The following is a 12,373-nucleotide window of genomic DNA, read 5'->3' as shown; positions in this document are numbered from 1 at the left end:
CATAAACTACTTGTGCAACTGTATGACTTTTTAAGTCTTTTACATAGAACATCAGATTAAAGTTTGCTTTCAAAGACTTATTCCCACAATTTAAAATTCTTTTCTTTAAGCACTTACATGTCAACATACATACCACAAGGCATATTTTGAAAGAAATAAAACACAAACATCAAATGTCTTTCTGGAAAATGCGAGTCTCTTCTTCAAACACAGGTAAAACTCAAAATGCTGTTTCTGCTTTTAGGAGATTGTAGTCGGAATCCCTGCAGAAAAATCAGACAATTTATGCCATCTTAGTTAGTTTTAGTGTATGTCCCACAAAGGGATCATACGACCTAAATTTGTTAACATCATACTAGACGCTGTATGATGCAGAAAAAGATACAGATAGCAGGGGGTACTAGAAAGCACTCCTAATTGCCACGTGTTGAGATTTTTGTTTTCCAACTAATGCTCTTTTTGTTGAAATGATCTTGGCTTTTTGTATACACGACTTTAATTCTGTTGTTCAAAATCTGTCTTACTGCAAAAAGCCCTTCCCTTTCCAAAATCATTCAAGAGCATATTTTCATAATAGGTGGAAATTAATGCTGAATAGCAGAAGAAAAAAGTAGCTTTGTTAGAGCTTATCCCTAGTGAAGCCAGAACAAAATTGCCCAATTTTTGGGGTGGCTTAAAGGTATAGGGATTTTCATGCACGCTTTTCTTTTCTTTTATTTGAAAAAGGGAATAGGACAGTTTCTTTCATGCAAACTTTGCTTTCAAGAGGGAAAAAATGAGGGACTGTGGGCTCAGCAGGTAGTAGGAAAGCTAAGGGTGCATCATCTCAGCCATTTTGGTGCAGTATTACCTCAGTTTTTCAAAAGAAGCTGTCCCAGCCTCATCCTTGTGGACCTGTTCTCGCTCCATGCGCTTTCCCTTAGACTTCTCATCTCTCAAGGCCTTGGAGCTGGATTTGTGACGATATAACTTTTTGTGTGTCGGTCCATTATTGCCTAAAGTGCTCATGCTACTATACTTTTTATCAAAGAAGGCAGAGCGAGAGTCCTCATTATAACCAGGCATGTCTGCACGAACAGGATCACCTGTCGCTGCTTTCCCATTGCTTTTGCTCACACCTTTGATTGACCTGTGATTCTTAGTGGTTCCTGGAGACCCACTATTGACCTTTTTCTTAGATTCTTGTGGTGTCCCAGCCAATATTTTGAGGGTTTTTAATTTTAGACTATTGGACTCAGGGGAGTAGAATGCATTGGGGTCCCCATGGTGCTCCATGGGTTCCCAAAGGGGCTCTATGGAGGCCATCATGAATCTCTGCACATCTGCCATACCAGAGGCAATGTTGGACAAGATATAGGAAGGCTCCTGAAATTCCCGTTGGTCATCATCCAGGAGGCTGTTGGTGTTAGTGCCCATACTCATGTTGCTCCAGCTTGGATTGCTCTCTTTCCCCAAAACCCAATCTGCAGAAAGTCCCTTCTGACTTGGCATCTTCACAGAGGTGACAGGGCCTCCATGTTGGGTACAGTCAGCCAGTGTCTTCCCAGTGGAGGATATGCTATTAGTCTGGCCTCCTCCACGGCCAATGCCTATTTGCATTTTCTCTCCATTGATGGCAGCCATGTATTTCCCTTTCTTTGTTGACTTAGGGACCTGGCGAGAGGTTTTGCCAGGTGGTTTTTCAGTCCCTTTATTGTTGACTTTAGGGGACTTTTTCCTGGTGTTTTTCTGAGAAGAACTTTGGTTCATAGCTCCACTCTTGCTGGGTGAACTTTTCTTTCTTGATTTTGATACTTTGTTGTTGGTACTAATTTGACCTGATGGGTCATTAAATGTTGACAAGCAAGGGTTTTTTTGGAGCAGGCTGACAGAATCCTCATCATTGAACATATGGAACTGAAACTGATGGTTATTTAAAGTAAATCCATCATCCGCTTGGACCTGCTGAGAAAGGGTACTACAGTCCCACTTGATTTTCTCCATGCTGACCAATGGTCCTGGGACACCATCTTGGAACCCTTTCAGTGTTCCTAGTGTCTTGATAGTCTCACATCTGGTAATCTGAGGAGAAAGACTGGGAGTATCAGGTGGGGACATCTCTGAGAGGGAAGAGTGGCGGAACTTGTCAGGAGTGAAATTGGAGATATCCAGGAGGTCAGTGGATTCCTTTAGTGGAACTATCTCATCAATGCTCTGCTGGATCACCAGCTTGGGGCTGCAGTGGGCCAGGAAGTCATCAGCGATATCATCATCACCATCCTTTTCACAGGACTTCAAACTTAAGGAGCAGTAATTGTTTGAGCTGACAGAGAGTGGGGCCATTGAATCAAAGCTAAAGAGCCGACCATCATCCATATTGACTGGGCCCTGCTGGAAAGGAAAGCAGATATCTCCATTATTAAAGTGACATAATTGATAAGAGTCATCAGTTTGGAGTTGGGTGTCTGGCACAGAGGCATACAGGACCTTGTTGCAACTACCACCACCACTATTGAGGCCAACTGGATTGTATGTTGTATCTGGGAGATTATTTTCCATAGACACTACTTGAGATGCTTCAAATTCACTGGATTGGTTTGAGGCTATCTCCCTTGAGACTTCAGCCATGAATTCCTGGGTACCAGAAGTAGCCTTGTTGGGCCATGCATTTTCATAGTTACTAGATTCCATTTTGAAGTTAAGAGATGACCGCTGCAGTTCAGAGTCAGAGGATGAGGAGAGTACACAGTCCTGGGTAGGGTGGAGAGGTACAAATGACTTCTCTGTTGGAGTGAGACTGCTTTCACTTTGCTCAGGAGAATGATGGGTGAAGTATGAGATATTAGTATTATTTGACAAGTCAGAAGCATCTAACAGTGTCTGCAGATACCCTCCAGGGATAACAGGTATATTAGTGGCAACATTAGCAGAAGATAGAGGCATTTCAGAAGAACAAGTGGTTGGTAGGAAAGTGGAATTCTTAGCAGCTTTGGCCTCATGAAATTCAGATAGATGAGAACTGTTTGAATTCCCAGGAATAACTTCATTTTTTAAATTAGGCTTGGAAGATTGGTCTTCCAAGAGAGGGCTCATTTGAACAACTGGCTTGCTTTCTTGCCCAGCTTTGATTTTCTTGGATTTTAATCTAGCTTCACTTTTAAATTTGATTTTGTTGAGCACTTTCCTCTCTGGCCCCTTAAACTCTGGGTCTTGGGCTTTGACTTTCACTGAGTCAGGGCCTGTGATGTCATTTAAATGTGATCCATTTGCACTGCTAGCAGTGGCTAGAGGTGCTGACTTTAATGTACCTTTTAGGCCTCCATCTTCTTTGCGATTAGTTTGCCTCTGCTCACTGCAGAATGAAACCTGCTTATTACTTGCTGATGTTTCCATGGATGGGATTCTTTGAATCCTATGCCTGTTGCCAAGTTTAGATTTTCGTTTACGAGCAGGTGGCAGGAATGATACCTCAAAGCTACCTGGTTCAAAGCTTTGCTTTTGGCATAAGGGTGTCTTGATGGAGTCTATGTTGCTGTTTCTCTTTTTTTTCTTCTGCCAGAAGGCTTTCAAAGGTGCCAGCTTGGCATATTTGTTGAGCTGATTCTCACTCAAATTCACTGTTGTCTCACTGGCATCCACCTTACCCAACTTCACCAGCATGTTCTTCTCACCTTTAAAGCGATTGATGATGATATATTTGATAATAACAGGGGGCTCTTTACGGGTTACTTTTCTTCTCTTTTTGGGACACCATTCATCATCATCTTCCTCTTTGGAACCACCTGGCAGCCATTCCTTCCTCTCATTTACTTTTTCACCCTCTAGTGAGTCAACATCATATAGGTAATCTTCACTGTATCTTACTTTTCTCTTCGCTCGTAACCCATAGTTCTGCTGGGAGGAGGAGCTGCCAGAATTAGTATCCCGAGCCATATAGCGGCTACAGTCCTTGATCTCTCCCATGGAATCATATGAGACCTCAATGAAGGAACTGTCATCATTGTAGTTCCCTGATGTTTCCAAGGAATTAGTAAGATGGCCCTGCTTTGAATTCTTAAATTGCCCTACATCAGTCCCACTGCATGGTTTATTTAAGGCAGGTTTCTCTTCATTATCCTTTCCATCTTTTGTCTCTACACCTTTATCTTCATGTCCTTCCTCTTTGACTTTCTTCTTGTCCAAGTTTTTATCTTCTTCCCCCCAGATGATACTCACATCAGGGACTTTGAATTGGGAAAGATCACTGCTCTGCTTCAGGGTCCCACTCTTAGACTCCCGCTTGGGGCAGGTGGTAAAGACACTGGGAAAAAAGTTGAATTGTGCATCCTCCTGCATCAGAAGGGTGGTCTTGTCTCGAACATTGTCCTGAAAGGACTCATATCGAATTTTCAGGGAGCAGACGTCACTGCCCAGTGTTGACTCATCATCATCAAACATGTAGTTATCCACATCTTCTTCAGAGAACAGGTTGACAGATAGTTCATTCTTGGAACAAAGGTCAAGCAGTTCAATTTTACTCTCACTAATGAAAGTCTCAAAGTAACCCCAATCCTGATTGGAATTTGCAAGCAAAGCTTCTTCTGTATTGCACTTATCTAACAGTAATGCCTCATAATAACTTTTCTGAGCTGGATCTTCCAAGTCAATGTCAGGTTTCTCAGCTTCTCGTCTATCTCCTGCCTTTGATTTATGCAGGGGGAAGCCTAGGAGCTGGTCTGAAAGCAGCTGCTCTCCATATTTCATGTTTTCTCCGGCATTAATGCACTGAATCCCTATATCAGAGACTGCACATGTTTCATAATCCCTATTTAGATCACCGACTTTCAGACTGATTCCTGGCTCAGGATCTACTGCCTCCTTGGATTCCATGAAGCAGCCCAAGCAAGTCCGGCTTGGCTGCATGAGGCAGTCTCCATTCAGAGCTGACATGCCTGCAGGCTCCATTATGGCAAATGGAGCCTTCTCACACTCATTGGGCAGTGACCATGTGTTCAGGCCTTTTGCAACACCAGATGTCAGGGAGATGGCATTCACAGAAGCACTATTAGCAGCATGCTCAGGTGCTTCAATCAGGCCCAAAGGAGAGGGAGGGCTCTGCATACAGGGCTTCTTAGAGGGCAGAGGCAGGAGACCCCTAGGAAACATCACGGTCTCTTTTTGTACCACTGGTATAGGCTGAATTGGTGCAGCAGCTTCTAGGGCTGCAAATGACTTCATTGCCACCTCCTGGTTCTCTGAGTCTAGAGAAAAGGGGAAAAGATGACATGAACAAAGTTAAAGGTCTGAGACCAGATTCATTAACTTTCTTTCCCTTGATCAGTTTCTGGTACTTTATCTTATTATATAAGTATGCCTCTATTTCTCTAGCTTTGAAAACCACAACTAGAACATTCAAGAATAATCCTGATTTCGATATTGAACATTCATGCAAGTGAAAAATAATATTTTTTTTGGCTCCAACTTCTTCCTCAGAGAAAGTCATAGCCCTCTTTAGAAATGAAGAAAGAATTGGATTGCTTGATTAATTGGAAAATCAAGGCTTTCAGAGGGGATATTCATGGTCTTAAGATATGAGACACAGGCCTGTCCTTCAGAGTCATATCCTGGAAGCACCCAGTGACTCTGATTCACTAGGAATTCTGAGGAACTTTATTTGACAGAGATGATTTGGGGAGACAAAGTGGTCAGATTTGAAGCCTCTCAGAGACTCTTCTAATCTAGTTAAAATTTTGGTAGAATAAAGTTTAGGATTAACATCAATCACAAAGGCATCCTGGACTCAAACTGTCCCAACTTTTTGGATACTGAAAATCCATAGTAATAACAAAGGACTATCAGGAGAGTGATTATATTCTGTAATTAAATTCCCTTACCATTTTCTTTGACCCCATTAATCAGAGTGTTTTCTCCGTTGGCTGAGGCAGCAATAGTCTTATCTTGTTCGTTATCCATGAATGTAACCTCTTACTGTTTCATTCCAAGTTCAAATGCTGTCCAACCTGCACATTTCAAATATATAATATAAGTCATTAAATTAATTTTATTCTATCTTTTACAGGTTGTTTTAGCTACACAATTCTTACAAGGCTCACTGAAATTTACCTGTTTCCAGACTGTTTTCATTACTGCTATTTTTGTTTTATAGTTATGCTTACCATATAAGTCAATTTGGAAACTCACACTTCATTCATACATCCTAGGCCTTACTATTCCCATTAGGCAAACGTATATCTTCCTCCAGTTAGTAAAAACAGTTAACCTAATCATAGGTGTCCAATTAGAAAGGATGCAAAGCAGAGTCCAAGCTAACTTGAAATAAGGAGTATGTGGATGTTAAGATTAGCTTTATTACTGTTTGCTTCATTTCTACTTCATTTCTATTTCAGTTGGTCAAAAGGCTCTTCAAAAACAAATTCACATATGTATGTGTGTGTGTGTGTGTGTGTGTGTGTATATTATTGTTTCATTCCAAGTCCAAATGCTGTCCAACCTGCATACACACACACACATACACACACACATCACACACACACACACACACACACACACACACACAATGCACTCAGATTTTTTCATTCTATGCCCTAAAATTTGATTGCTAAGGTTTAAAGAGGTAGGGAATTCCTTGGTTTCTCAACTTTAGGATCTTAACTAAGATTTTGACAAGTATTCCTCCAAACCTACATCAAGATTTTAAAATGTGACAACAAATAAGATCTAGATTTTCTGAAAAGGCCCCAGCATCATCTGATACTTTTCAGGCATAGTAAATATATCTATACCCCCCCCCATCTCCTGACCAACCACCTAGTGTATGTATAAAAAAATGATGGGAGATGAGGCCCCAGAGATAGAGGTATCTATGATGTGTCACTACAACATCTACACATCCGTGTTCATTCCAGCCCTCTGCCCCATCCCTAGACATCCTCTCCAGGTAGGTATTCATCTTTTTATTAAAAATCACATAATACTGATAGCCAAGCATCTGTAACAAGAATCTGAATTGTATACTCATTGATTGTAATACAGATGGTTTCCAACTTATAATGGTTTAGCTTATGACTTTTTGAATTTATGATGGTATGAAAGTAATATAAATTCAGTTGAAACTGTACTTTGAATTTTGATCTTTTCCTGAGCAAGGGATAAGTTATATGATACTCTCTTATGATGCCAGGTAGGGGCAGTGAGCTATAGCTACCAGTTAGCCATGTAAAGGTAAATGACCAACACTCTTAGTATATTGTATTGCTAACATATTTACATACTGGTATTCAATAAATTATGTAAAATATTCAACAATTTATTATAAAATAGGCTGTTAGAGGAGGACATACAATCAATCAACAAGTACATGAAAAAATGCTCACCATCTCTAGCAGTCAGAGAAATGCAAATCAAAACCACCCTAAGATACCATCTCACTCCAGTAAGATTGGCAGCCACTATGAAGTCAAACAACAACAAGTGCTGGCGAGGATGTGGAGAAAAGGGTACACTTGTACATTGCTGGTGGGACTGCAAATTGGTGCGGCCAATTTGGAAAGCAGTTTGGAGATTCCTGGGAAAGCTGGGAATGGAACCACCATTTGACCCTGCTATTGCCCTTCTCAGACTATTCCCTGAAGACCTTAAAGAGCATGCTACAGGGATACTGCCACATCGATGTTCATAGCAGCACAATTCACAATAGCTAGACTGTGGAACCAACCTAGATGCCCTTCAATAGATGAATGGATAAAAAAAATGTGGCATCTATACACAATGGAGTACTATGCAGCAATAAAAATGACAAAATCATAGAATTTGCAGGGAAATGGATGGCACTAGAGCAGATTATGCTTAGTGAAGCTAGCCAATCCCTAAAAAACAAATACCAAATGTCTTCTTTGATATAATGAGAGCAACTAAGAACAGAGCAGGGAGGGAGAGCAGGAAGAAAAGATTAACTTTAAACAGAGACATGAGATGGGAGGGAAAGGGAGAGAAAAGGGAAATTGCATGGAAATGAAGGGAGACCCTCATTGCTATACAAAATTTCATATAAGAGGTTGTGAGGGGAATGGGAAAATAAACAAGGAGAGAAATGAATTACAGTAGATGGGGTAGAGAGAGAAGATGGGAGGGGAGGGGAGGGGGGATAGTAGGGGATAGGAAAGGTAGCAGAATACAACAATTACTAATAGGGCATTATGTAAAATAGTGGATGTGTAACCGACGTGATTCTGCAATCTGCATTTGGGGTAAAATTGGGGGTTCATAACCCACTTCAATCTAATGTATGAAATATGATATGTTAAGAGCTTTGTAATGTTGTGAACAACCAATAAAAAAAAGAAAAACAAAACAAACAAACAAAAAAAATGTGGCATTTATACACAATGGAGTATTATTCTGCATTAAAAAATGACAAAATCATAGAATTTGCAGGGAAATGGATGGCATTAGAGCAGATTATGCTAAGTGAAGCTAGCCAATCCCTAAAAAACAAATGCCAAATGTCTTCTTTGATATAAGGAGAGTAACTAAGAACAGAGTTGGGAGGAAGAGCATGAGAAGAAGATTAACATTAAACAGGGGTGAGAGGTGGGAGGGAAAAGGAAAGAGAAGGGAAATTGCATGGAAATGGAAGGAGACCCTCATGGTTATACAAAATTACATACAAGAGGAAGTGAGGGGAAAGGGGGAAAAAACAAGGGGGAGAAATGAATTACAGTAGATGGGGTAGAGAGAGAAGAGGGGAGGGGAGGGGAGGGGATGGGGGATAGTAGAGGATAGGAAAGGCAGCAGAATACAACAGACACTAGTACAGCAATATGTAAATCAGTGGATGTGTAACCGATGTGATGCTGCAATCTGTATACGGGGTGAAAATGGGAGTTCATAACCCACTTGAATCAAAGTGTGAAATATGATATGTCAAGAACTGTGTAATGTTTTGAACAACCAACAATAAAAATTAAAAAAACAAAAACAAAAACAAAAAAAAGATACCTGTGATATCTAAAAATTTTATTTGGATAATGCCTGTGGATTTATGTGACATCTAAGGATTTTTTTTTGATGTGAGGAAGGTGATAATAAGCATATCTGCTTTTGTTTTATTTTAGTAAATTTTATCAAAATGTAATTCAACAGATTGCATTTACATCTGGTTGCCATTTAACCTCCTTTTAGATCTTAATTACATATGATAAATCATCAATAGTACAGATAAGCTTCATCATATTCCAGAAAAAAAATTATCTTCTCAACTTGGACTTTCTTGGGTTTGGGGAATATAGCACAGCAGTATACTGAATGTAATTATTTGTGTTTCAAAACTACTGTTAAATGATTTAAATATTTTAAGTTTACAGACGACTTATTACCAAAAAGGATACTGTAAAAGTTAATAATTACCTCAGTAAAATGATGATTATCATTGTGCTTTGTTAAAGATAATGTGAACAAACAAATAGAAGTCCTTCCTTGCAAGGATCCTACAGCCTCACAAAGAGAAGGGCAAATACCGAGTTGAAAAACTGGAAAATGTGCCACTCATGTATTTCTACACGTCCTTATTTAAAAACTCATTTCTTAAAATAGTTTTCTCATCCTTCCAGCGTCACTGTATATAAACATTCTTTCTCACTCGTCAAATTCTGTTACTATCTCATCAACTACCACGGGATTAAGGTCCCTGTCTAGCAGATCTCTCTGCAGAGCTTTATCTCCTCTCATACACATTTGGATAGCAAATTCATCCTTCTAAACATTACTGTGCTGATCTTTCTCAAAAACCTACAATATTTCCTAATGGCCTGTCACATTGAGTTCATGTTCTTATGCCTTTTCTTATCAATTTATTCAAAAAATATGTATTAATTTTTACTTTTGCTCTAGCTCCTCAGAGAATTCTCAGACAACTATTACCTGGACTCATTTTGAAGCAGAGTGAGAATCATAGGGCAATGAAGTACAGAATTAAAGAGAGAAGAAGAAAACAATATGCAGAAAAGGAAATTATTTTTAAGAAGAAGAAATAAAAACAAAAGAAAACATTGATTGAACTTGGGAATTCAACTGACAAAGGAACATTGGCAGAGGAACTCTATCCCCATAGCCCTATTTATGTTGTTTTTGAGGCAAAGGAAACCAAGGGAAAGCTATCATGCTGGGGGCAGAACGACAATGATCAAAGTGGGTCAGCAAGGAAAAGTGAGAGAATTCTTGATATATGAGTACAATACCTTTGGATGTTTAAAGATTCTTTGACAAATTTTAGTTCTTTCTGGTGAAATAAAAATTTTGCTAGATCTGCCTCAAAAAAAATAGGCTGTTAAATGATTTTTTTCTAACTGTAGGTTAATAGTGTTCTGAGCATGTTTAAGGTAAGCTAGGCCAAGCTATGATGTTTGGTAAGTTAGGCATATTAAATGCATTTTAAATTTGATGATACCTTCAACTTATGATGGGTTCATCAGGATCTAACCCCATCATAAATCAAGGAGCATCTCTGTGTACATACACTATATAAGATGGATCCAACATAGAGGGAACAAAAGCAGTAACAATTTCACACAATTCAATCCATAAGATGTTTACCTATATAGGCCCAATTTTCAATAAAATAAGAGTCTCTATTAGACAATATCTCAGTCTTTAAAAATTTAGATGATTCTGCATTTCCCTTAACATTTATATATTAGAATTGCCCAACTTTCTCCTTATTTTATGAGTCCTTGATGAGTAGGCAATAAACCATGAGTGTCAGGGAAAAGAAAAGAAATGCTTACTTGTATTTTCAACAGAAACAAGGGCTGGGGAATTTTAAAAGATGGAGAGGAGTGGATAGCAATATTGAAGTCCCAAATCCTTGTCAAGGAGGACTAATTTGAATGGTTGCTCTGCTTCAGAAAGGAACCCATGGGTCAGATGGAATCATACTACCATAATGGATTCCAACGTGCATCTTTCTTTTTAAGGAACTCAATAGAACTTCAGGGATCATTTTATTTCTTTTTAATCTCTTCACTAATCCCATTTTGGTAGGGACTTGATAGAGTCATATTATTTTGATACTTTAATGTTTTCTTGTCCCTGATATTTATAGTTACTTATGAGGAAGTCCATTTTTAACACCGGGAAGACTAAGGCACAGAGAGAATATGATATGATAGATAAGGTCATAAAAATCATACTGATAGATCCGTGAATGGAACCATGTCTCCTGACCAAGAAATGGGGAATTTTTCCTTTTCTCTTCCTCCTCTTCCCGTGGTGGGGATGGACCCCTGGGGCACTTCTAACCTACATCCTTAGCCTTTTTTATTTTATTTTTTGGTTGGGGGGTACCAGGGATTGAACTCAATGGTACTCAAATACTGATCCACATCCCCAAGGCCTATTTTGTATTTTATTTAGATACAGGGTCTCACTGAGTTGCTTAGCGCCTTGCTCTTGCTGAGGCTGGCTTTGAACTTGCGATCCTCCTGTCTCAGCCTCTTGAGCTGCTAGGATTATAGGCATGCGCCCCCATGCCAAGCAGGTATATTTTCTTAAAACACAAAATGCCTTCTTCACAGTTCTTACCATTCCAATTCCTGTCCCAAACAAGGCTATAGAAATACAGATTTCCACATATTACTGTCCTGTACTTCCACCCCTTTCAGGTAATAAAATAATGAACAGCTGCCTCAGAGAAGTATTGATTATTAGTAAAAATTAATGTACCATGAAATATATAAAGGAGAAATTCATTTAGATATCAACAATTATCCATTCTTGTCAGACAGTGTAAGAACACTGTGTCAGGGGACATATTAGTGCCACTGTAACTTTACTCTGGGATGTTATTTCCCTAAGGACATAAATTCTCTCTAATGGTAAAATCTGACCTGGGACCTAGGATTTATGGCTTTGAAGTAAAAGAAATTGTATTGGGTTCAGAGGGAAAATGTACTTTGGCAAGAGATAAAGAATAGGTAGAATTGGGTGTAGAAGCTTGATGAGTTGGGAAGGGTTGAGAGAATGTAATGAATGTTCTCTAGGTGCTAGGGTAAATACAGTTATGAAAATATTTCATTTTGGATGTTATTATTTAGGTCTGAAATGACCCCCCAAAAGCTCATGTGTTGAAGGCTTGATCCCCAAGGCAGCAGTGTTCAGAGGTGGGCCCTTTGGAAGGTGACTGAATCATAAAGGCTCTAACCTCATCAATGGATTAATCATAATGTAATGGTCTGTTAGGAGGTGGTGAAAACTTTAGGAGGTGGGGCTTAGTTGGAGGAAGTAGGTCACTGGGAGTGTGCCTTAGAAGAGCATTTCTTGTCCTTAGCATATGTCCTACTCTCTCCCTCCCTATACCCCATTCCTAGCTGCCATGAGGTGAGCAGTTTTATTCTACCAC

The 12,373-nt window shown here is 39.4% G+C and overlaps 1 protein-coding gene across 1 annotated transcript; it reads right to left on the bottom strand.

The window, feature by feature from the left end:
• Positions 1–220: 220 nt before the first annotated feature.
• Positions 221–5,931, bottom strand: NEXMIF (neurite extension and migration factor; the record flags this gene model as incomplete). Its single annotated transcript, XM_081277913.1, has 3 exons — positions 221–263; positions 851–5,219; positions 5,853–5,931. 3 exons carry the CDS (start codon positions 5,929–5,931, stop codon positions 221–223), a joined length of 4,491 nt encoding a protein of 1,496 aa, XP_081134039.1.
• Between the last annotated feature and the right edge of the window lie 6,442 nt (positions 5,932–12,373).

This window comes from Spermophilus citellus (assembly GCF_964194105.1).
Source record: "Spermophilus citellus genome assembly, chromosome: X".
NCBI classification, from domain to species: Eukaryota; Metazoa; Chordata; class Mammalia; order Rodentia; family Sciuridae; genus Spermophilus; species Spermophilus citellus.
Note: the sequence above shows the minus strand (reverse complement) of the source record. Positions and strands in the feature narration are given on the sequence as shown.